The 26,560-nt window shown below is 41.3% G+C and overlaps 1 protein-coding gene across 4 annotated transcripts in view; it reads right to left on the bottom strand.

Moving 5' to 3' along the window:
- Positions 1 to 23,311, bottom strand: part of RBPMS (RNA binding protein with multiple splicing) — a 155,676-nt gene extending 132,365 nt beyond the window's left edge. For all 4 annotated transcript variants that reach the window (XR_001145447.1, XM_004682211.2, XM_004682210.2 and 1 more), the window contains exon 1: positions 22,767 to 23,311. Coding sequence is in view for 3 of the 4 variants with exons in the window: in XM_004682211.2 (XP_004682268.1) it covers positions 22,767 to 22,832 (66 nt within the window). In the remaining variant the exon portion in view is untranslated. The remainder of the gene's footprint in view (positions 1 to 22,766) is intronic.
- Positions 23,312 to 26,560: the final 3,249 nt, after the last annotated feature.

Genomic DNA, 26,560 nt, shown 5'->3' with positions numbered 1-26,560 from the left:
TCCATCAATACCAATGAGAAGCATGCTGGGACGTGAGGGTAGAGCTGAGCAGAGCCAGGTTAGGATAAAACCGGACATGTGGGCTCCGGGGATTCTCTCTGGCCTGCTGGTTCGTGGTTGGTAGTAAGGCTCTTGAGCTTTCAGTGCATTGTTGGAGTTCCAGGTCAGCAGAGCTGGTAGGACATTCCAGTTAACTTCTATTTCTCTCTCTCTCTTTCTCTCCTTTCCTGAGTTGTTCCTTTTCCTTTCCCCTTGTAAATAAACCCATTATCAAACCTTTCTTTGTGTGTCCACAGTACAACTGAATCTTTTTTTTTTTAATATTTATTCATACAGAACTGGGGTACAGGCCAGAGATGCGGAGGGTGAGAGGCTTCACCAGAGACAGAGCGGGGAGCAGAACAGGCAGATAGATGAAGTACACTGCTGAGGGGAGCAGCGGGCCGGCCAGGAGAGGTCTGCCATGCAATTTGGCTCACCTCTGGGGCAGGTGGTAATCAAACTCATGCGGAAGTGGCTTAATCTTCTTAGTGGTGTGCTTTAGCTGGCTGCGCCACCAGGGAGGGCCACAACTGAATCTGAAGTGTACAGGTTGAGGAACCACAGACAGGCAACTCAGTTCACACTGGGCTGCCCCGTAACACCAGGACTAAGAATCTCTGACATGGTAGATGATCAATAAAAATGTTTACTGAATTAATTACTGAGTTACCAGATGCCTTATAAAGAGAAGTGAAAAAAACTGGAGGTGACAAAAGCCCAGAGTCTGAAAGAAGAAAGTATTACAGATAAAGCTCTCTTGCAAGGAGATGAGGAAAATATAAGTAGATCAGAGCATATTTCAGTTTTTTTAAAGGCTAGCCTGTGTCCCAAAAAGCAAGGACTGCAGGAAGGCAAGAATGGAGACGGATGTTACAAGGCCAGTACAGAAAGCTTTGCTAGTGGCCTGAAATGAGGACTTAGGCGATGGCAAGAATTTGTGGCACAGGGAAAGGTGAGCTGGATTTGTAGATGCACTAGTTAGAGAGAAAGGGGAAAAATGGACTTCTGGGTGACGGTTTTTTCAGAGATGCAGAATCTATGGGAGCAGGTTTGGGATGGGGATAATGAAACCTGGACAAGTTAAAATAAAGAACAGGGGAGACACCCACCTGGAAGTGGATACACACTTAGATATTTGAATCTAGAGCTTAGAATAGATGTTTGGAACAATGGGCATGGCACCATTAGTGGAAGTGCAAGATGAGAAATGAAGACAGGACAAAACACTAGAAAATGCTACCATATTAAGATTAAACCAATGAAAAAGATGAAGGGAATGTGGGGAGGGGTCAGAGAGGAGGAAAACCCATCTTAGCACAGAAGTCAAACTGCTAAGAATAGTGAAAATTCAAAGCAGAGTAAGTAGTGGGATAACATGTAAACTTTACTTCCTTTCTTTCCTGGAATCCTTGAAAGACTTGTATTTTGTTATCAAAAGAATTTTAAGGAATCTGTGCAAAATTTCTGTGACAGCCCCATAAATTAAAGAACCACAAATAGTGTACTAGCTTTCTGGGTCTGGTGATCCATCTGCCCAGTTTCATGACCAATGACACACACTGCCCAGTATCCTGGCCAAGTTTTGGTATCTGGGCAGAGCAGAGGATGGCTGCATGGGATGGTTCAGTGACCTTGGGCTTATTAGCATACTGTTCTAATCAAATGAGCGAACAGCAACAGACCCTGCCTACTTTGTCCCACTTCTCACAGCTACTAAGGCCAAAGTACCTCAACTGGGCACCATTTCCTATAAATAGATTATAGGTTCATACAAACAGAAGTCCAAAGCTCACCAAAAATATTTGTTTCTAAGTAGCATTTATGTTTACTCACAAGGTACCTACCTGCCCTGGCAAACAAAAGTGTATCATGAATGAAAATGGTGGTAGCCCACTGAGCCAAAATAGGTTAACAATAACCCCAGTATCTGTTGTTGGTATTTTTTAAAAGGGAGGTATGACAGAAAAGTTCTAGAAGTCTATACAGATTGAAGAAATAATATTCTAACCTTCTACCCTCTCTGAGACCTTTTTTGGTTCCAAAAGGTGACTGGGATTAACTTTACAGCATTCACCTTTATAGCACTGTAAGAGGCAGGCTGACCATGGTTATTATTCTGGGTATTTGACAAATTCAAAACGTAAAGGTTTATTTTACTACACATCAAGAGGATCCAGGAAGAACTCTTTCAGAGAGAGCAATGCCAAGAAGAACAGTGTAGCCGACTTATAAAGGGGATGGGCTCCAGATTGTACCTTGGGTTTAAGGTGTCTTCACTGCTCAAGTGAGGACGTTAAACAGCCTTAGATGGACCTTCCAACTAAAAAACAAAACACCTATGACACTATAAATCTACATGTCACTATACTGATAGCCAAATTTGGAGGAGGAGAAAATCTTTAAATTTGGCTTTCAAACATACTACTGTTTAAAAAAAATCTATTATAGAACAGTGGGCTTTTGTACTTACATATATTGATTACCTGTGCACTTTCCTTCATTGACCCTATCAGAATCTTTTGCCCATTTCCCTTTGAAATGCAGCATTTAAAGAAAGAATTCACTTCAAAGATAATCTTGGGAAAAATAAATTCACTTTCACCAGAAAAAGAAAACTTAAGAACTTAAACTTTAGAACATTTTGTTCAAATGGATTTTACTATACTTGGTTTTCAGAGGGGACAAAGTGCTAAAAATAGATGCAATGAAGCTGATGGAAAGTACGTGTTAGAACAACAATTAGCAAAAAAGTGGTATCGCAGTATTAAAATCTGAGCCCATTCTGAGAACATGTTCATGACTGCCTTGGCCATGTAGTCTTACCGAATGGCCCAACTCCCCAACAGAAAAGTCACTCAGGCCCAGTAAACAGCCTTATAAGGTAAGTGTACTCACAGAGAAGATAAGAATGCTAAGCACTTAACATTTCCAGAGACCTCAACAAATTTTAACTCACTAGTTTTCATGATACTCAGAGAGGCCATGCTACTATCATTTCCGAGAGAGACTGAAGATGAAAGATACCTGACAAAATACAGCTAATGTCAGCAAGGTGGGGAACTCTGGCCAGTTTCTCTGGGTGCCAGGCTTAGGTCTAGACACACCACAATTCTGTCAGAAACTGAATAAATGCTTTCCTATTAATGAACAGGAAGGAGGAAGGAAATTTCTCAACTTTGCCAGGAAGGAATAGACACTTCCCCCTACCAACCATGGGGTCTCCACAAATCCTCAGATTAAGACTCCAACAAATGCCTAGGATAGAAGCAAGACCCTGGCAGAGGTCTGGAATAAAGACATGAAAGTAACAGGATGTGAGATTTGCTTTCTCTGAGTTGGTTTCTATTCTCCAAGAGGCTACTTAATATCCTTTCTATCTCATGAACAAAGGGCAGCTGTGATTACAGTGCCAGGAAGAAATAAGACAGCAACCTATACAGTTTGGAGAGGATTAGTGTTTCATTAAATTTTTTTAGTAACTAAAAAAGTCTCAATGTAATAGTTTCATATAATGTGCATTGAGAAATCTACACTGTATGACATCTTGTGGCCAGGTGCTGGAAATATGTCAGTTAATTATATATTTATATGTTAAGCTCTGCTACAATCTGATGTCCCTACAATGGCAATGCTCTAAGCTTTGCTCACTGATTAATCCAACTGCCCACTATGTGCCTGGTACAAAATCAGCCACACACGAACACATGCATGTACATATACATAAACGAAAAGTTTAAAAAAAAAATCAAAGACAGGCCCTCCCTGGTGGCGCAGCGGGTTAAACCACAGCACTGAGAATCTAAAGCCACTTCTGCATGAGTTCGATTCCTGCCTGCCCCGGAGGTGACCACATGGCGTGGCAGACATCTCCTGACCTGCCCGCTGCTCCCCTCAGCAGTGTACTTCGTCGATCTGCCTGTTCTGTTCCCCACTCTGTCTCTTGTGAAGCCTCTCGCTGCCCCTGAGCCTCTGGCCTGTACCCCAGTTCTGTATGCACAAATAAATAAAAATAAATCTTTAAAAAAAAATCAAAGATATACATGTTGAAACTAAAGAAAGGTCTGGGTAGCATATTTAGTGGGCTAAGTCAGAGGTGGACATGATAGTCCTATGGGGTTAAAGTCCCACAAGTTGATTGTTGAATAGCAAAGCTTACAAAGTCTAGAAGGGAAAAAAATGTATGCACATAGGATGGAGAAAGCACTCAAAGCACTGGGGCCTAGAGGTGGAATGTTTTCTAAGAACAGGACACCCAAAAGGGGGCAACATCTCAAGTGTTCATCAAATGACAGCTGGATAAACAGTACATATATGATATCTATCCAGTGCAGTATTAGTCATGAAGGAAACAAAGTACAAATTGAAGCTACACCATAGGCAAACCTTGAAAAACTCTATACTAAGTGAAATAGACCAGACACAAAGGTCATATTTTCTTAATCTATTTGTATAAAATGTCTACTATAGGCAAATCCACAAAGATAAAAATGTCTTAGCTGAAAGGGACTGAAAAGAAGTATAGTAGTTTTTTCGGGTAGGGAGGTGAGGCTGGCTGCAAAATGTTCTAGAACAGTAATCATGATGGATATTATTTTACTCAATACACAAAAAACCCCACGGAATTAGCTTGAATAATTCCCATTTAAACTTTAAATGGGAATTATTCAAGCTACTTTTTAAAAGTGATAATAACCATCAACAGCTCAGTTACTGGGGTGGAGTTAAAGGAGACAGTACTCAGTAGCAGATGGCAGATACCAAATTGGGAACAGAAGGAAGGGGTGGTCATGGACATCTTTAATGTCAGCTCAAGAAATCTAGATCGTACCCATTGTCATAGGAGTAATAGAGAGTGCTCAGTCTTCACAGCACTTTCACAAACACAGGATCCTCTGATCAAAGAGCATCTGAATTTTGGGGGGAGCTAGGTGATTTACGGGGAGTAACACCTTTTAATAATCTGCCACTATTATTACATGGGCTAAAGGTGAGAGAAAGTCAATTGCCCCAAGGGACTAATTTAGAGTCCGACAGGTGGGATGGAAAAGGTGGGAAAGATTAGACTTGTGATTGTCAAAGGTCACCCAGATTTTCTGAAACTGGAGACGCTATATAAAACTGGGTGACTCACCTCCTTGAAAAGGAGTTGCCACACTGATGATCACTGAGTGCTTACGCAAGCAGCATAGCTCACATTCCTCTCTCCTATGAAGGCAAGAGTCTGAGAGGTACTAGGCTCAAAAGACCCCTTGATCTGCTTGAAATACACTCCACTTAAGAAAAGAGTACTCCACTGGCAGTATGAGATGACAGATTTTGAACCACCCAGATTCAAATCCAGACTCTGCTATTTACTAGCTGGGGCCTAAAGTTACAGAACTCTGTGAGCTTCAGTTCCTCCTGTACATTAGGAATAATGATGATCAGCAGCTACCTGGTAGCATGAGAACTACATAATTTAACGAACACAAAGTGATGTGAACTATGCCTGGACCAAGAAAACTAAGTCCCTGTTACTAAAAGCTATAGTTCTTGTACCACCTACGCTTTTTCTTCATATGTGTTATCAGTATGTAGTTTTTTTTTTAAAGACTGATTTATTCATGCATACAAGAGCTGGGAAGTAGGGCAGAGATGGGGGGAGAGTGCGGGGGATGAGAGGATTCACTAGAGTAAGCAGGTAACAGAACAGGTGGATTGACTGAAATACACTGCTATGGGGAGCAGTGGGTGAGACAGGAGGTCTGCTGTGCCATGTGGGTCACCTCCCTGGCCATGGGATCGAACTGGTGAAGTGCTGAAGCGGCTACAGATTGCTTCACAGTGCCGAGTCTTAACCCACTGTGCCACCAGGGAGGCCCCTCATTTATTCTTATATTTAATATACAATTTCCCACCACACTAAGTTCCAGGAAGGTGAAGAACAATGTCTATTTGCTCTCCATTGTATCGAGAGGACCTAATACAGTAATTTAGTGTCTTGTTATGACTATCACCCAGGAGTTTATTTCCATTTCTAGAGCTAAGAGCCACCATGACTAATTGAACAGCTTGCTATTAGGGAGAAGCAAAGAAACAGAGGTAGTAATGGAGTAAATGGCTTCATTAAATGAGGGCAATAGTCAAAAAGTAAACTTTTTCCCCCAATGTGATCTTGTGAACAACTTACACAGCCTCGTTTAAAAAAAAAAAAAAGGCTAAGCGCATTCACACCTTCTGTAGGTTGTCATCTATCTCCTCATCAACAGTCCAGGTTTGGGAACCAAAGACAAACGACAAATAAAAATCCTTTAAAATGTACTCAAATCTACTCATTCATTAAAAATGAATAGATCTCCGTATAGTATCACTATGCCACCACATTCCTTTTTATTTCCAAATCTTCATAATAGCAAAACTGGCCTACCCCACTAACCACTAGTTCCTCAAGGCCTCATGTCTTCCACAAAGCCTGTTGTATTCTCATCCACCCTGAGATTGTTTTTGATTTCTGAGTTCTCTCCATCTGTTTTACACAAGGCTGTTGATTTAGGAACTCTTTTCCCCCTTTTTCTCTATGTTGGAATGGATATAACTAAGTGGCCAGAAAAACATGTATGTCCCACTTGTAGCCAGGACGATTCCTGGTCCTCAGCCTGTCTTCAACAAGTACCAATGACCAGGGGAGTCAGACCTCTTTACCACTAAATCAATGTTCTCTTCAATTCCTTTACCATCTGTCAACCATAATTAAGGACTCAAGAAAGGCATGTTTTTATTTACAAGAGAGCTTCCAGTTTAAGTGCCACATGCACATGAATTCAGTTATTCTGTGACCTCAGTGGGAATTTACCCTGAAATCCTGTCAGATTATGTATTAAATGAGATGCAAATTCCATCTGTATGTAAGTCAGGGATGAGTCAAGACTAAGGTTTCCATTACATCTGCTTATTTCCCAGAATCACACTCCAAGAACATGTGTGTAGGCTTTGCGGAGGGTGTGTATACTACAAGAATGGTCTGCTAACAATTAAAAAGGCCTTTTGGGTTGAGGTTAACAGTGATTGTCCTGTCCACATGAGCTTCACTCCTCATACTCACCTCTTGGTGTGCTGTGGGCACCCCCAGGGTAGCAGCTACTCTGGGGAGGTTAAGAATGCCCCCCTCAGTGGGGAGGGAAGTGCATGGGACTATGGTGATGGCTCACGGGTGACTCGGTGATGGGAAACCCACGGGAATTACAATTGAGATGAAAAAAAAAATGTACAAAATGATATAAAAATAAACTGTTATAAAAAAATTCCCCACCTCTCTCCCTGCAGGCCCAGACTAAAGAAAACCTGTAGCAGCTTCTAGACTGGAGTCCCTCAATTGAGGAACATGTTCACTAGTGGACTACATAGCCACACCAAAGAAAAGGCATTGTTTTTATATAAAACTGTAGATAGTGGTTTTTAACTATCTATAAGAGTTCTTTCAAGGAGATTGAGTGACTCACCAAAACCAATGTTACACTGACCAAATGTCCAATAATTAGCTCCAACCTCTCCTTGAAGGCAAGCCATCATGGATCCAGAAAAGCTGAGTGGGACATAACCACATTTCCACAATGTAATCTCTGAAATAAGGGTGCATCTCGCAATAATTTAGCAGTGTTAATGTTTCACCTGTTAATGTTTCACAATGTTGGAAATAATGAGTGATGAAATTCTATACGTGCACATGGAATGCCCAAAGTGCGGGCTTCAAAAGTTCACTCTCTAATAAAATACATTAAAGACTTAACATGTAAAACCACAACACTTCACTGTGCTCACGAACTCAAGAATGACTTTGTCCAGAAGTTGTCTAAGAATTTTAGTGTCCACAGTAGCACCTGAAATAACTGGGTGAGGTTTTGAAATGGGGTTTTAGAAACTAATACATGTTATACTGCTGCAATACTCATGAGTCACAGATACAACACACAAATGTGAAAAGCAGGATTGCAAAAAAAGGAATCTTTGTTAACATTTTAAAATGGATGAAGGAAAATGGGCCTGTTGATGATACTCTGGTGGGAGTTAGTTTTTACAGTGTTTCTAGAGGAGAGACTTTGGCAATATACATTAAAAATTGAATGTAAGCCCTCTGACCCAAGAATTCCACTTTTAAGAGCTTAAACTAAGGAAATCACTAAAGGTGTGAACAGTTTAGCTAGGACAGGCTATACTATTTAATATCACAAAGCTAGAAACAAACACCATGCTTACAAAAAGAATCGCTTAAACATACACAGCATATCCTGACTATGGCATGTATAAAGAAATAAAATGAAGTTACACTATGTATCCACTGACATGTAAAGATGTCAGCAAGGAAAAGTAGTTTTTCTTACCTGTGTTTTCTAAGAAGCAGCAGGGGAGGGCATATGTAGGTGAATTTGTTAAAGATAGTTTTTTTTTTTTTTTTTTTAAAGAAAAAAATAGTAAAAAGCAACTTGGACATAATGTGAACAAGTGACTTAGGAATCTTAGTAGTTTCCTAAAAAGCAAATTGAAGACCAACAGATTCAATTATTATTTAATTTTAATCTCTAAAACCCAAGTAATACATTATTACTCCTCCTTTGAGAAATGTGGGGAGAAGTGACCAACAGAATTAAGTACATAATAGGATTTAAAATATGCAAAAACTTTCCCAGGAGAAAATCTGAAACTTTGTTGCTGGAGGACCAGTGGATGTTACTGGTAATACAAGAATTTACATTAATATCCTAGAGCGCTCACTAAAGTAAAGGAAATAACCTCAAGACTTTAAGATGACAATATGCTTACCTTTCACCTCTGAGAGAAAATCTCTAATTCTGATGTCTGCAAATTAATCCAGTAGGGATGGAAAGGAAGGTATTTATTATGGCAGGTGTTCCAAGGAATGATTTCAATTGTCACAGGGCAACCCCAGTGTGAAATGCTTTAAAAGAATTTATAGACTCAATACAGACACACACACACAACAAAGTTAATAAAGGGTTTATTTACAAAAAGGGGAAACAGATAAATTGGTGAGTATGTCCTACCAGTTCTGCTGAGCTGGGACCCCAATAGCATGCAGAAGGCCTACTTAAAAAAAGCCACCCCAAGACCCACATGTCTGGTTATATACCAAGACTGGCTGCTTAACTGCACTCTTACTTCCCAACAATTCTCCCCAGTAGATGACATTATGGGATTTGCAGTCCTTGGTGCCTAATATCTCTTTGGCCTGGGGTGGGGGTAGAGTCCACAGAACCTGAGTTTGTAGTTTGTTTTAGGACATCCCCTTACCCCTATAATCCCCCTTTCATTTTTGGTCACCATTTCTATGGTGATGAAGGTCAAGTGTGGGGATACTGGGGTGTAGCCTCAGATGACCATTTTCCAGATGCTACTTACTTGGAACGTTCGAAAGGTTTAAGTTACCCCTAGAAATCCTTGAAAAAGTAAATAGGTATGGGGTGATATAACCCCAGCATGTGTGAAAAATACAGAGCCTATAAAGACATAAGTGATGGAGGGGAGCAAAACCCCAAGAAGAAAGCAATACTCCTAACAGGACTTGAGGGAGTTAACCCAATATTAGAGAGGTTCCTTCAATCTAGACCCACTCAAATTGGCCCTGCTGCTCACCATGTAACACTCCAATTCTATCTGTAAAGAAACGCCATACAAGTGAGTACCACTTGGTTCAGTATTTAAGAGCCATTAATGAAATTATCCAATAGATACATCTGACTGTTCCAAATTCCACCTTATTAACTGCCATACCTGGAGATTTTGGCTGGTTTTCTGTACTAGACATGAAGGACATCCTCTCCCCGCAATTACAACACGGAAAATAAAATCCTAGTTAGTTGTGTGGAGATTTCGGAGAGCAGCGGAACGAATACATGCTATCTCTGCCTGGATCTCCAGCACTGAACTTTGCCTGGGTTGACTACATTCATGAGCAAGGAAGAACACTTTTCCACCTACTTTAGGATAAACACATACCAATAATTTCTCTGTATAACATGACCCACTGATTTACAACAATAAAAATTAAGAGTAATTTTCATATTGACTAAAGACCTGTGGGGTTCCTTAGAAAGGAGAGTAAAGGGTGGTTTTTTTAAAAAATAAGTTTATTTTTACATCATTTTGTACATTTTTTTATCTCAATTGTAAAGGGATGGTTAATGTTTTAAAGTGTCTATTTTTGTCCCTCCAGAAACTCACCATATCCCAAGGAATCTTTGCTCCCTCCTTATTGACTTTTTTTAAAGACACAGTCAACAGGTTGCGTACACTACGACCAAAAGGCAACAGATTTTGGTCTTGCAAGGGCAAGACACTTTCCTCTGATCATCCAAGAATATGTGAGGAGAATGGTCAAATATTTCTGATCAGAGCGTTTTTAGTTCTGCAAATGTGAAGAGTCCACACAAAAAGCATTTTCTCCACCCAATAAAATCAGGTAAGACTCCATTCCTCAATCCTTCTAAACCACCCAAAGGCTTACATATGGTAGGCCAGTTGGGAATGCCTGGAAAGCTGAGGCAGCTCTTAATGCAAAGAATATCAGTGCCATCTATGTATAAGCACTTTAAATGTAGACTGAATTGTAATTATGGATTATCACAGTAGTAGGTTTCTTTCTAAAAATACAAGTGATGTGACCATAGACATTAATTGGTGAAGAACTGATACATTAAAAACAAAAGCATGCCAAATGAATATCTAAGTGCCTCCAAACAAATCTGTCAATATATATCCAGGTTTGTCAGACACCAGTAACTTTTTCAGTTTATACATTAAGAAAATAAAAAAAAACTTATCAATACATTGGACACTAGAATTTTTTTCAGTAGAAACAGCTTTTCCTTTGTAAGTCATCTTCTAAGTAATGCTACAGCCACCAAGCCCCTCACCGCCATTCATATTTAAGATGCTCTTCCAGTATACTTAATATACTAACAAAACCCTTTAATAGGATGAGAGGCAACTTCAATATTAAATCTCTGCAATTCTGTTCAGGAACCGCTATATAGAGTAAGCAAACCATCTCTCTACCACCATCACACAGTTCTCCCCAACTCACAGCAGGCCTTTCTAAAAATAGAGTTAATATAAAGCCTAAAGTTAGTGGCGTAAGAGTTTTTCTCACTGGAAAGATGTTTGTCATTTTCTAAACAACATTCTGAAAATTAAGTAAACCACAAAACCATTTTCAATAAAACCTGTTTCTAATTATTAGTGTGAAGATTTATATTTCTGGGAGAAAAAATGGCATGCCTAAAAGAAATGCATTGCTGCTAGGTCAGCAAGAATATGTAAAAGCCAAATAATTTTGATAAGCCCTACTTTCCTATTAATAAAATGCAGGGTCTGCTATACAAATACTGATATAACAATCACTTTAAAGAGGCAAATTCAAAGCTGGAGTACCACCTGACATTTCTTCACATATGTTTGCTATCAGCAATGCTAACTACAAATGCAAGTGTTTGCAAATAAGCAGAAGTCACCAACTGTAATACTGGGTCCAATTCAAGATTGGGGGGGGAATATAAAACAGCTTTTGCTTTTTGTTCATAATAATTCAAATCTTTGGCTTCTTCACAAGGTGATTAACAAATATTAGCACCCCAACTTTTACTTATGAAGACAAAGAGCATACAAAATTTTCTGTGGCTTTCCCCATTTTGTATTAACTATGTGCATTTTGTGAATGCCTAGTTTTTCAAGAAAAACTGGAAAGCCTGGGTTAAACTGAATGTCACACAGGGTTTCATTCCGGCCAACCTCTTGCCTCCCGGGAGTATGAAACTACCCACTCTCCCTGTAAGTTAAACTTCAGGGTGCACTGCATTGGGTGCAGAAGGGCACCAGGGAGAGCAGTTGGGTGGAAATTACCTCCTTTCTCCCCTCCCCCTCTAATGCAGTTTAATTTCCTAGCTCTGGTTTTCTGCATAGCCCCTCCTCAAAACACAAAGACTCAGGATGGGCCTTAAAGAGTCCTTTTGTTTAGAGAGGGTCATTTCCTGCCATTAGCTCACACCCAGAAACTCCCACCCATTTCTCAAGGAGAAGCATTGATTTTTCTTAGTCAAAAACAAAAACAAAACAAATTTCAGGCTTAAAACCATAACCCCTCCCCCCCAGCTCCCTTCCCCACCCCAGATGTCTGAAGGCGTGCCACCACAGCCCTGGTATCACAATGGGGAAATGGAAAGTGGGCTGAAGTGGGAAAATGGGAGTGGAGCTAGTGCTTTTTTAATGCACAGCAGGCGTTGCCTGTCCAGGTCCCACATTTGAGTTAGGGAAACAAAAACAAGCAGCTTAAATAACTTGCCCTAGCCCCATAGAAAAGAAAATGAGCCAAAAAGATTTTAAAATAAAAAAGGGAAAAGTATCTACGATGTGGTCAATAGCAGACTATTGTAAGGATGGATTCCCAAGACTATCCGACAATGGATGATGATCAATTTTTGTAAGTTTGGGCAAGTATTATGGACTTCAGTGCCATAAGAGGATCCAACAAGCCTTATTTCCATGAGTGCATTAGTGAGTTCAATTACAACGGGGCCACTTGCAAGTCTGGTGCCCAAATGACGATTTACATTTCTTTTCACCCAGAGTGTCATCAGTTTGCTTTACAATGAATACAAACAGCTCCTGAGTCTGCAAGGCTTGAATTCAGGTATAAATTGTAGTTGTGAGATGCCTCCACCAGGGTTCACAACATCCAGATTAGACACTCGGTCCTCCTGGCTACCTTACAGGTGGTTTTAAAAGCCTGGATCCAAGCAGCTAACTAATGCCTGCATTCTCCTGAACTACAGGCCAAAGGGAAAAAGCATGGAGCTTGAGACTAGACTGACTAATCAAAGAGCTTTAACAGTGCTGAATCTATCTCCAAATCAGTTCCACCCGAGTTAATGAGTAGGAACCCTCTAGAGCCCAATACACCTCTGCAAAACAGGAGAATCAACTCATCAGGCCTTCTCCTATGGGTCACTCCATGCCAGCCTACATTTCACTTGTGGTCCTGGAGAACTGTGCACTAGGATTGCCATTCTAACTGAACAAAGGAAAAAAGTATTATGTATAAAAAAAAAAAAACTATTCCTCCACCATGAATGAGATCACTTATCATTCAAAATATTTGACTTAAAAAGTATGTGGTAAATATACTATCCAACACAATGAAGTGAATATGGGGATCCAGAAATAACCATCTTGAAGGAACAATAATTAAAATTAAATCTGAAAACTGCTGGAAAGTCTTCTAATAATGTTGTAGAGGTTTCAGAGTTCAGCAGGCTGTTTTGTATTCCAGTTATTTACCTAATAAATTTACCCAGCAATTCCAAGCTTTGTTCTAGGCATTGGGAGTTGCAGTCTTAAACAAGACAAAGATCTTTGCTGCCAAGTATTAACGTTCCAGGAGAGCAAGAAAAGTTAAGCATACCAGGTAACATCAGTGACTAAAAAGTATATTACTGTCTGGAAAATAAAAGGGATGTGATGACAGATGGATGGGAACATGGAGCTACCTTAAATTTGGAGGTCAAAAGTCCCTTTGAGTAAGATCTGAACTAAGACTTAAATGAGTGAGGTCAATTATGTACCTAGGCAAACAAAGCATGCACAAAGGTCCACGAGCAGAAACGAGTGTGGCAAGTTGGAGAGATCTTAATTAGGTCCAAACTGCTGATAATCAATGGTGATGTGATTCCCAGCAGATGAGGTCAGGACCGGCAGGGCCCACATCACATGGACCTCATGCACCACAACAGGAATTTTAAGCTCCTACCCATCAGCTGTAAAGCCTCAGACAAATTACTTAATCTAGCACAGCTTCAGTTTTCTTACCCTTAAACACAGGCTATCACTTCATTTGGTTTGTTAAAACTGAAATATTTGCAACAGTAGACAGCTTCAGTAAATGCTTAGTGAACTAAGGTAGCAAAATAAAAACCTATTAAGTATAAGTTTTGGTAGGTCTAATATTCAAGATTTTTATGATCTCCAGGTCTCCCAATTTTCTTATACATCTTTTTTTAAAGTTAAAATTGAACAGGAATTTTCCTGCAAAAGTGGTTTCCCCTTGGTGCAGACGACTCTTTTGCTCATGACTGAGAAAATGAGTAGAGGTCATTTTGGAAAAGGAACTGGTATAGAAAAGCGGCAAGGAAGAAAGCAAAATCCTAACACTGAAGGCCTGGCCAGCAGTTGCTGACTGGACTCCAACATTATGCTGGTTCTTCTACTGATAAAGCAAGGTCCTGCAAGGCAATGAATGACCAGCTGTCTTCAGTGTCCCTAAGCAGGCAGGACGGAAGTGCACGTGTGTCCCTCCCCACCCCAAATCACATCCTGCTGGCTTCAGGGATACTGTATTTTAAAAAGGATGACTCTTTGGAAACTCGCACATTTTAAAGTCCTGTAAATCACACATGCTGGGGAAAGTAATTACACTTTGTAGCACTTCCCCTCCCAGAACAAAGGAAATTCTGGTACTTCTGTAATAAGATAGCACTTTCTGTGCTATACCTTCTCTCAGGAGGCCTTGCCTATCCCTCCTATGGGAGGAGGGAGAGCCGGGACTTAAAGAGAAATTCTCACAAAACAGGATACTGGGGATTCAAGGGGGAAAAAAACTAGTCTCTAGGATTTCTCCTAGGATAATGTTGGCCACCAGCCAGCTTATCTAGCTACCTGGTGACTCAAGAATTCAGGAAGAGAAAAGGAATGTCATATTTTAAAAAACATCAAGAGAATTAAGTGAGAAACTTAACTCTTAAGTTACTTCTGTCAGGTGTGATGTGCCTCAGTTTTGAGACTCCCACATTTTTCATACCTTTGCAAATCTTGGCCAAACGATTTAGCTAATAAGTGCTTCAGCATTCCCTTTGCACTTTTTAAATTTGTTTAACAATACTGTATTACAGCCTGGAATTTGGAAATATCTTCCTGGAGTGCTTGGCATTTATTACTGCCATTTCCTTCTTTCCTCTGGTATTCTACATAATACGCATCATAATAGATGCAGCAGGGTTAAAACCCATAAGAAATACAAATGCAAGCTCCTATTTTACTAAGTTCCTAGACTTTTTTTTTTTCTTTCACAATTAAGCTGTGAGCAGCAAACACAGCAAACTTTTAGAAAAGGAATACACTGATAATACGAATGGGTCATTCTGCTTCCATAACCCCCCAAATAAAGTCAAGAAAGAATAAAGCAACTTTAGGTAATTTTTCCTTATCAAAACACTCCAGCCTCTGAAGGCCTTCACTTTTATCACTTTTACTTTCCAAACCTACCTGCAAATTTTATGCTAGTGACCTTCCCATGTAGTTGTAACAGGTTGGGTGAAGGAAAATGGAAAACCTGAGCATTAACTACCAATTTTTGAAGAAAATTGTTTCCAGAAAAAATGTAGGAGTGTGTGGATGTGTATATACATAGAAGTTTCTCTAAGATCCAACTCAGGTTTTCAAATGGAATAGGTACCCCAAACATTATTACATGAGTAGGCAGATTATACAATACATGTTTATGGTCCTAACTTAAGAAATGCTATTTTAAAATGAGCTTCCCTTTGACCGGAGAATTTCCAGTTCTCTTTCCATCCCACCTCATTTTTTATGTAGCTTCAAGTTTTAAGTAATTTCTATTTCTACTCTGTTGCCCACCATTACACAGCTTCCTAGGAGCTAGACTCAGGCCTCTTCCGTTTTTTCAGCTCATTCACATTACCCATCTTACCTTTTCAAAAACTAGCTAGCTACAGATTCTTGAACTGTTCCAAAAGTCACATTTCAGAAGCGCTCCAGTGGCCCAATGGGTTACTGTGATACTTATACAAAAGTCTCATTTCAAGATCAGACTTATCCCTCTACGTCTCAAATCCAACATCTTTACCTCCTAGTTGTTTTTACTTCTTACCCTTTTGGCCTCCATTTTCTGTTCCTATAAACATATCCACATGTAGCTAGACATGCGGAAGAGAACCCAAAGGCTCCAGGATCAAATTCCCGGTCCTCTCCCATACAGTTAAGCAAGGTGAGAGCACCTCTTGTCTGCCTCAATTGCACTGCCAGCCACTGCCTCGCTCTGCGACTAAGACTTTCAGTACTGCACCAGCCTCACTAAGTATCTCCACCATGCTTCCCAACCTGGCCACCTCTCCTTTTCTCACTGCAACATTCTAGAAAGCCACCTCCCTGCTGCACAGCCACCTATTGCAGGCAGAGTCTGATTCCCTAGAATGGAAGGAAAGCTCCCGGACTTCTGTGCAAATGCCTCCCTCTCACCCTTTCTTTCTCTGTTAGACTTTTGTTACTTTTGTTTATCAGTGCCCCAAAAGATAGTTCCTTCTAATTCTTGTATCTTCCCCACTGCCCAACCCTCTCCCATTTGGCAAAGATCTTAAGGGAGACTTAGCTCAAATGTCTTACTTATTTTCAAAAAAGTTTCAACACAGTCCCTTTACTGTTTCCTCTTCCTGTCAGTGTTGACAGTATTCTTAAGTCAAACTACTACCTCCATTTTTACAGGGGGTTTTATTATACCTGTCTGTTTACAAACAGCAGCCACCACTCAAGTGGGAGAAACCACTCACAGATCTTAGCACCCCACCAACTGCACAGCTGGCTCATTACTCAACACTGACTCGTATGGCTCCTATAAAGTGTGGTTCATCATTATGGTAATATCTACATCAGCTGTGAGGAGGATGAAGTAAAGTAATACACGTTCAATAATAAAGTTTGTAATGCTTCTTGAGTGAATGGATCAAGTATTTCCACTGCGGTGGGGGGGGAGGTCGCTGGTTATCAGCAAAAATAACTGAGCAACTTTATCTGGCAAGGAAAGGTACATGTGTACAAGTTTACACTAGAGTATGCAGTCAAGGACCTCCCCCTACTCTTACAAACACACACAAGGGAATGAAAGCTGTTTCAAATTATTTCAAATGATATCCAGTACACTTAAAAGACGGTAACACCTAAGTTACCCACCCCCCCAATAGCAAAAGGGTCACCCCATCATAAGATGACATCCTCCTGTCAACATAGTATCCACCTAAATACCCAATCCCAGATATCTCAAGGCCATTGAGCCATTGAGTCGCTTTTGCTATACCTATTAAGGTTCATTCCCCTCATTCTCTTTGACCAAAGCAATGTTCAAGAGGAACATTTGCATTCCCTTTCCCCTACCCCCAGGCAGACAGTAAGGTGCCAAATGAAACTGAACACAAACATTCCAGAGTGGCTGTCACACAGAGCAGGCTTGTTTGGGAACACAGGAGCTCCGTGCTCTTCCACCTACCCAAAACTTTTCTGGAAGTCCATGTCCAAAGGTCAAATTGAGTTCCACAGGAGAAACCAAATTGAAACGGTGACAACCCAATTGCACCTCAGAAAGAGCAGGCCACCTGGACAGTGGCTGTCTGATAGACCAGGTATGCTCAAGGTGAAAATGCAGAGTCATTTCCCAGCTGGGTAATCCATGTTTTCTCTAAAACGTCAATATTAAATAAGTGGCTATTTAATAGCTTACATGTTCATCATCACCAACCTTACCAGTAAGGTTACCTCATGTAGATCTGTAAGTTGTGTATTTATAGCAATTCTGTAAGTTTGTGTGCACGGCCTTTACCTAGTGTCAGAAAACTGACTTTTGGTAGACACTGAGGATTAGAAACAAAGTAATAAGATGGTACAGAAAGTAATGTCCTGTTGAATGAAATTTAACAGTAACTTCAACTGAATTCTGAGGGTAATTCTGTGTCTGGGATCTGACATTCAGGTGAGAGGATCCTGCAATATAAGGTGAAACTTGACTCCTGCCTTAAAAGCAGCTCAGACTAGATCAAGATGGACAAGGTGGTTGAAAAACGGTTTGTGAAGCATAGAGGTATATTAGCACACTCTCAAATGTCCACTTTGGACTTTGTTCTCCACAATGAAAGTAATGCTAAAGGAACTGAGGCTCTAGCAGTATGACATCTAGATGGGCTGAGAAAGCATATTAGAACAAGGACAGCAGCTAACTATCACTAAAGAGAGCCTGCATAAAGGAGTAAGACAAGATTTATGAAGACCATGAGGAATGGATGAGACTCAATTCCTGTAGAGCAAGGTAAGTGAGCAAAACTTGACCAAGCCAAAAATTCTGTAACACCTACAGATAAACAAGGGATGATAATGAACTCAGGGGAAAAGATTATTTAATAGTCTCATTGACGTTTTTAAATTTTCGAAGCAAACATATCAGCAAGTAATTATAATACACCAATAAAATAATTAGTATTTGAACTGTAGTACATTTAAAAATCAAATAAGTATTATAAATGTCAGAGGGAATGTGGCCATGCCAACACCTGAATTCCACATTTCTCTAGAAATGTGAGAATTTGTTGCTTTATCCCACCAAAAATGTTTCTTTAAAAACATGGCTTTTGGGGCCCTCCCTGATGGTGCAGCGGGTTAAAGCACTGCACTAAGAAACTAAAGCCACTTCCGCATGAGTTCGATTCCCGCCTGCCCCGGAGGCAACCACATGGCGAGGCAGCCCTCTCCTGACCCTCCCGTTGCTCCCCTCAGCAGTGTACTTCGTCAATCTGCCTGTTCTGCTTCCCTCTCTGTCTCTGGTGAATCCTCTCACCAGCCCTGCACCTCTGGCCTGTACCCCAGTTCTGTACAAATAAATAAATAAATCTTTAAAAAAAAAAAAAACATGGCTTCTGGCGACTGTGTAGTATTCTCTGCCAGGGGATGACTTACTTAGTAATTTTCCAATGCTAGACATACATAGTTATGACAGTAAAAAGTGTAACTGTAATAATCATTCCTATAAGTTTCTGTACATTCATTATTTCCACATGGAAAATTCCTAAAAATAAGTCAAAGGTTTTGAACACACTTTGATATATAGCGTAGCAGTCCTTCAAAGAAGTCCATCATTTTATGTCACTGTCAAAAAGTACACCAAGCGTTCCCACGTCAACCCCCATCATTAAAATTTAACATTTTTGTTCTCAAATTGAAAATATGGAATTATAAAAATGAAAGTATCTCTAAAACAAACCCCACCCAAACCAGCCACACTCAACAAACAAGTGACAGTGGAAACAAAGACTGCATGTAACATACGATTATTATCAGAGAAATTTTAAAGTCACTACTGGAAAAGCAACAATTGGTGCTTGTCATATTTGCAGTGACCTCCCAGCATCATTTTACTATGCAGCCACCCACATTTTCACCCAAAACACTGTCACCAATCTTTGATTTGGATTAAGACTCCAAAACTTGGTTAGACTGTACAAAACCACTGTCCTTTCCCCAAATCGTAATGTTGATTAATCTTAATACTCAAGGAAAACGTGAATGAGATTGCCACAAACCAACGTGGGGTCCTTTCTCAGTGCAAACTCTTAAGAATTTTCTTCATGATCCCAGTCTTTCAACAAAACTACTAATAAGCACTTTAAAAATATAAGTCAAAGAGAGGCTCATGCTAATTTTTTAAAAGAACTGACTTTGATTTCTGCTGCCAACATCTGCCACACATCTTTTTGATTCAATATTTTACCAATTGCTTTTTTAGTTTTAAGTACTTAAAAGTTCAGTAAAAGCAATTTAAGGTGCCAATTACGGACACTGGTGCCTCAATATAAAACATCTTTTAAAAATGATTTGTCATCACACCAATGACAAAGTTTAAAACCAAATTACAGCTGATTTCCACAAAAGAAATTTCCCCTACAAATTCAAAAAATAAGTTATTTCTATCTAAAAAGATTTCCAGATACGAAACTGATACAAAAATTTTATTTGTTAAATTTAACAAGGACAAACTGCCAAGTGTTTTAAGAGCATCATTTAGTTCAAAACTAAAGAATTCTAGGATTTTATTATTTGCAAAATGATGTCAAGAAATGATCAACTGGCCTTCTACACACACAAACCTGTAAGTCTCAGATGCCATGAAGACTTGACAACTGATATTTTCTTACAGGGGCAACTTGCACGGGAGCACATACGGGAAGCCAGAATGCCAGATGTGTTATATCTTACATGGCTGACTAGCCAAAATCTTAAAATTGTTTTCCCTCAAAGTTTTAAGTACCATCCAAAGCAGAAGTCCATGTCCTGGCCAAGTTCTCAAAAACATCCAACCCTTAAAAGCTGTAAAAATTTTAAATCCCAAACCATTCATTCTATACAACCTGAAAGCAAGTAGGTGTTTTAGCATTACTGATTCAGAAGATGCTTTATAAGCTCTTAAACAAGGGTAAAATTAAAATGCACTGAAGAATAAAGCAACTCAAAAAAAGGAAAAAAACAAACCTCTGATTCTATAGTGTGGTAGGAGAAAGCCTAAATCACCCCAAGGATGTATGAAATGAGCTATTTTTCTCTTAATGATGATTGAACTTTTTCCACATCATGGTCTCCAGAAACTAGGAAACATTTTTTCTTCTCGTCATTATGGGCATATGCCTTTTATATGTGTGTGTTCTGTTTACTGAAATTCTCAGGAAGGCTCTTAAATATGTTTGAGAACAAATTGCTGATCCCTGGGTGGGCAGGGAAAGGATCCAAAATATGGTGGTTTCTGTAGACAGTCAAGAACATTGGTGAGACTCACCAAATACCATACTTACTTTACTTGTGGTTTTCAGATATATTGTACAACTTCAGTTGAGACCTCCCTGTCCTTTGGGGTTTTTTTTTTTTAAAAGGTTTACTGAAACTACTGATACTTCTCCAGGTAGATGCAAGAAGTAAAAATCAACACTGTCAGGACAACAGAAAGAGGTAAGAGGCAGTGACTACTGTATCACCACATCTGTAACTTTATTATCACAAGCAATCCCACACTCTTAAGGTTTAAGGTACCTAGGAACAAGGCAAACACCTCAGTCTTGGGTTGGTTCATCTGAGATGGGTCAGGCAGAAAAATGTGTCTTTACCTAATCTTATCAAATTAAGTAGATTATGGTTTCCAGACACTGAAATCTCTCATTACCTAATAACAACAAAAATCTTGTTTTGCCAGATTAACATTTCCAGTGACAATTTCTCAATTGGGTGAGGGGAGGGAGGTGTTTTCATAGTATATAATTTTACCCTTAAAAGAAAACAGGTTTGCCAGTCTAACTGAAAGATTTCTTTAGTATTATCTTAGTATGTTAAGTAATTAAGTGCAGCAGTTCCTTAAAGCAAACACTCAAAAATTACTTCAGTGGTGGGAAAAACAGCAAAGAAGCCGACGAAGGGTCAATAAAACAGAACTTGCAATTCAAGTTTACAGTAGTATTCCCTCGCTTGCAGTTAGAAACAAGTATGTAAATTGCACATTTGGAAACGGTTTATAATAAAAAATAGAAAGTTTCCTCAGGTGAGACAATTTTTGGCTTACCGCAATTCATCTAGGTTGCACTACTAACACAACTGAGTTGAGTAAAATCATTTTACATCGTTATCCAAGGTTTTAAGTCTCTCATCTTTCTGAGTCTCTCCTTTTTCTCCGTTAAATAGCTCCCATTTTATAACAGACAATGTGCTGAGGGCTTATGTGCATTAAAGCCCCCACCTCTAGTTTAACTATCAGAATTTTAGTTTGCACACAACCACAGTATCTAATAACCTCAACATCTTGTCCTTTAAAATCAGTTTCCTCTTTGTTAATCTTACTTATTAGGAAATGTGATACCTGTAAGAATGTTTCAAGGTCATAGCAAGATGCATACTTTCTTCCATCTACACTCTACATTTCTTTTAAGAATGTTTAATAACTCAGCTATGTAGGGTCTTAAAAAGGAGGCATAAAATGTTTAAAACTCCAGATAATGTAACTGCAGGCGCCCGTGTTATTAATAGGATACCACAAATGCCTCACAACTACCAAAAAGTTGAAAAGTTTGTTCTGGTGGTACCTCCTCTATTATCTGAATTTTGTCTTTCTCAAACCAACACTCGGAGAAGTCGCAACATTTACGCACCACGTAAAAATAAGCTCAGAAGTCAGTTTCATGAAGAGCCTCAATGATCATTTGGTGCATTGCAAGGGTTTATACGCTTATGCTGCTTCCCGTATCCACATCGCCCTTCAGTTTACTAAACCTAACCACCCAGGTCTGGGGTCTTTGACTCATCAGAGAAGAATGCGGCAGATGAGTTATCTATTAATCCAAAATGCCTGAGCTGGAAAAATATTTCACCAAGAACTTTTTACTCTGAAAGGGAAGGGAGCAGGGAACAGGAGGTGTCTTTTAACGAGAACTTTCCCCGAGTTTCTTCCTTAAACCACACACAACAAGCACACACCCCACAACTTCCTGCTCCAAAAGGCAAATTAAATCCTGGGTCCCAACAAACTGAAGTCACCCACGAGTCAACTCTCCATTCCGCTTTTAAAATCCCAGGCAAACAAAGCTGAGCTTTATACTTGTAAGTCCACAGAAAGTCCTCAAGGTTACGCAATTTTAGTCGCGTGGACATACACACACACACACACACACACACACACTCACTCTCTCCCGTAAGATACACCTCCCAGGGCCGGTTTGGGGCTGCCTCTCGGGGTAAGGGCAGTCCCCGAGCCCCAGTCGCCCGCGCCGCGAGACCAGCGTCCGCGCCCCGCTGGCCGCCGCACTTTGGAGAAAGCCCGCGGCTCCGTCCCAGGTCGCACCCGCCACCCCGCTGAGCCTCTCAGTACGTACCTCTTCCTCCTGAAGGTTGGCCTCGTTCGGCGTGTTCTCCTTCTCAGCTTTGCCGCCGTTGTTCATCTTCCCGGTCCTTCTTCGCCGGGCAGGGCTGGGGCGCGGGGCTGGGCGAGGGCGCACTCGCCCACTTTTCCCTGCCGCGGGCGCCGCGGGCTGCGGGGGCTGGAGCCTGGGCAGCGGCGGCTCCGCTCCCGCGGCGCGGCGATGCGAGACGGCGAGCGACTCAGGAAATGCGAGCGGGACGGGGCTGGGCGCGGCACGGGCGGACCAAGAAGGGGTCGGAGACAATCGGGACCCCGGAGGGAAACCTGGAAAGGGAGGGCGGGCGCGAGGGAAGGAAGAAAGGATGGGACGAGGACGCGCGTCCTTAGGAGTGAGCCTAGAGTTGGGGATGTGGCCGCGTAGGGGCTAGTGGGGAGGGGGCCGCTGCCCGAGCCTAGGAGCGTCTGGAAGGAGGGGGCTAGGGTGCCCCGAGAACTGGAGTTAGAGGAGGGGGTGCGAGGCGGGCCGCGGCTGGGACGCTGGGACTCGAAGCCGCTGAGTGCGCGCTCCTGGCAGGCTCTGGAAGTACGGGATCCCAGCAGCTGCCTTTCTCTCGCCCGCCGGCCTTTCTCCCTCCCCTCCCCCCTCCCTTTCCTCCTCCCTCCGCCCTCCCTGGACGTGGGCTGTCGGCTACAGCCCAGAGGGACGGGGCGCGGGACGGTGAAGCCCCCTGCGGGAGGAGGGGCTGCGCCGAGGGCGGCTGCCCCGCGGCCGGATGGCGCGCTCTGGGGAGGGGCTGCGATTCGCCGGCGGAAGCAGCCGACCCCAGCCCCCGACTCGGCGGTAGGTCGGGGGGCGAGGGCCTGGGAAGGGGAGGGAAGGAGTTCGGGTCTTCTGGCTTCCTCCGCTTCTTCCTGCTCCCGCTGCCCCTCAGGGTCTGAGTTTGCGGACTTGCTGTGCGGGGCGTACAAGCCTGGACTGGGCCTTTGGGGAGACAGGCCCCACGAGCGCGACCACTGGTTAGTGTGATGGGCTACTTCTGTGTGCTGGCTTTTCACAGGATTTGCACCCTGATTCTTATGCAGACCCCTCCTTTCCAGTACCGCTTTAGCCCACCTCTTGCCTTCTTGGTCAGTTGCTTGAAATGACAAGAGGAAATTCGAGAGACATCCGCCGTAGCCCACCCCGGGCCGACGTTTTGGGGGGCACAATTTCAAACCCACCTTAAACACGGGATCCTCCAAAACGTCTCCAGCCTCTCCGCACCAGCCGTTGTTCTCAGATAGACTTCTCGTGGCTTCTGTTGGACTCCTCCGGCCCTTATCAGACTGTTCTGGAATGGAATTGTATTTGTTTACCTGACTGTTTCCTTTACCCTTCTGGGAGATCCTTCCTGGAAGGATCTTTTTAATCCCACGGTTATTTGAATAGGCTACCTGGTATATAGAGGACACTCAATAAATATTTGTTGGCTAGTGAATAGTACTCACTGCAAGCACAACTGACGGCAATACAGATGATCTTCAGAAGGTCAAAGTACGCTCAACCAGGCTCATGCGATTGGGAAGCCAGCACTGATTTCTGCATCGACCTCAGAAGACTGAGGTTGTTTCCTCATCTGTGAAATGGGAGTAGTTCTACTCATCGCCCAGGTTTTTTCTATCAGAGGAAATTAGCGCTTGATAGATAAAGCTGTAGCACCTGGTACCTATTCTGACCTAGTTTAAGTTCCATCTAACATCATTATTAAGGAAACTTTCATTTTTCCTAGGCCATAGAGAGCTTTACCAACAGCGTATCACCTATGCTTTCAAGTTTTACTGTTCCACACACATAAATGTTAAACTCCATATATCAGTAGATTCTCCCTCATTTTCCACTCCCAGGAAGCTCTCAGCTTGCAGTTTCTTTCCAGCACAACACTAATCACAACTTCTATTTATTTGCTAACTTAACTGTTTCTCTTTCTCCCTCCCAGGACATTCTTTACCCTACAGTGGTTTAAGTGCCAGCTAGGAATGGGGTGTGGGTGGGGTTGGAGTTGAAGATAAAGCCTCTGCTTTTAGAGAGTTTAAAGTAGTGCTGTGGATAAGATACCAAAAACAACTCCAGGGCAACATAATCTCAGATCCTGGTTCAAACTGTAGAAGGCAAAGAAATTATTTGCTTGAAGAGGATTGTGAAGACAAAAAACAATAGTGATACTTGGATTGGGGAGGGGGTCGGTAGTGAGGAAGGAATCTGAAGTTTTATAACGTGATTTAATTGCTGTCAGGAGGTCATTTCTGGGGAGAGAGGGACGGGGAAGTTTACCATAAAAATAGTCAATTTCAGTTGACTCTCCTGAAATTCATAAGAAGCAAGGATTAGATTACTGTGGAAACTTGGTCAGCCCTTTCTGCTTCCAGTTCCTTCTTCAATCAGATGGAGAACCGGGAGGGGGCAGTATTTACCAGAGCAATGGCTGAGTGGTGGTCTTGGGCCCCTGTGCTGATTAGTAATCCTAGCACTTTACCTTCTTTGGCCATTCTTACCTGTTACTGAATATACTCAATAGAAAGTCATTGTCTTACTGGAGCCTGGCAAAGGCCCAAGAAAAATGACAATTGATCTAGTCATTGATGGTTTCAGTCAGATTCCACTTAATAGCAGATGCAATAGGTCATGTGATTCCAGAATGCTGGGAGAATTTTCCCTGCCCCCACCCAAGGAAATAGGGCTTAATCAGACATAAAAACCTCATTCCTTTGTCTTTAGGCCAAACCAGCACTTTGTCCTTTGTTAAAAGTCAAAAACCCCTGGAAATATAAGAGGTTCCATGAGCGGTTCCTTGTCTGGCTTTTTCATTGCTGTTGTGTCCAACATCTAAACAGTGCCTAGTAGTCTCTCAATAATTATTTTTGAACAAATGAACACACTGCCTTATCAATGGAAGCATCTGGACACAAAGGGCCAGCACAGGGCACTTAAGGAAGGTCCAGGCAAGGGTTGTTACTCTTTATTTTGCAGATGGAAAGTTTGTGTGAATGGGATAAGATTTCAAGAAATTTTAAAAACATAACACCACTCAGCCTAGGGACTCAAGACCATTCTCCTAATCAACTAACACATCAGGCAATAGCCAATAAAGAATATACACTCAATATATTCTGTGAAATTCAGTGTTTCCAAAAAAGTGTCTGTTGAGACTATATGCCAGGGACTCTTCTGTTTTCTGTCCTTTCCGTGAAGCATGGTTAAAACTTAGAAGAAAAAGTCATTTCTTACCAACAAAACTAAATAAAAGGATGTGTGTGATTTATAAACCTTTGCTAGGGAGGGAAGAGTGTGGGGCATAGGGCTGGGGAGTTAGGGAATGCACACTCATTCAGGATGTAAATGATCTTTATGATCTGTTTACTACTTCAGAGAAATAAGTTTGCAAAGTGATATCTCCTCAGTAGCAACAATTTCCAGACATGCCAAGAGTTATAAGAAAACAAAGAGATTATATGTCCTAGAAAAATGGGACTAATAACCAAAAAACATCTGCTTTCTCCCCTGTCCACCCTATCTCATTGCTTCTGGCCTACAAGATTACACACTAGATTGAAAGGAAAATATTGTATGCACCTGTAGTTTTATTACTCATCTCTGTGTCTTGGCACTATTCATTTTGAGGCTTTGCTTTAAGGAATCCAAACCTATAATTATGTCTTAAATGTTTGTCTCTGGGAATTGCAGACATTAAGAGTCTATTTTGAGGCAATTTGCATGGCATGGGCTTTGTGTATGTATGAGTACTACGGCAGAAAGCTGCAGTATCTACC

This window comes from Condylura cristata, unplaced genomic scaffold (assembly GCF_000260355.1).
Source record: "Condylura cristata isolate star-nosed mole 26May11 unplaced genomic scaffold, ConCri1.0 scaffold00014, whole genome shotgun sequence".
Classification (NCBI taxonomy): domain Eukaryota; kingdom Metazoa; phylum Chordata; class Mammalia; order Eulipotyphla; family Talpidae; genus Condylura; species Condylura cristata.
Note: the sequence above shows the minus strand (reverse complement) of the source record. Positions and strands in the feature narration are given on the sequence as shown.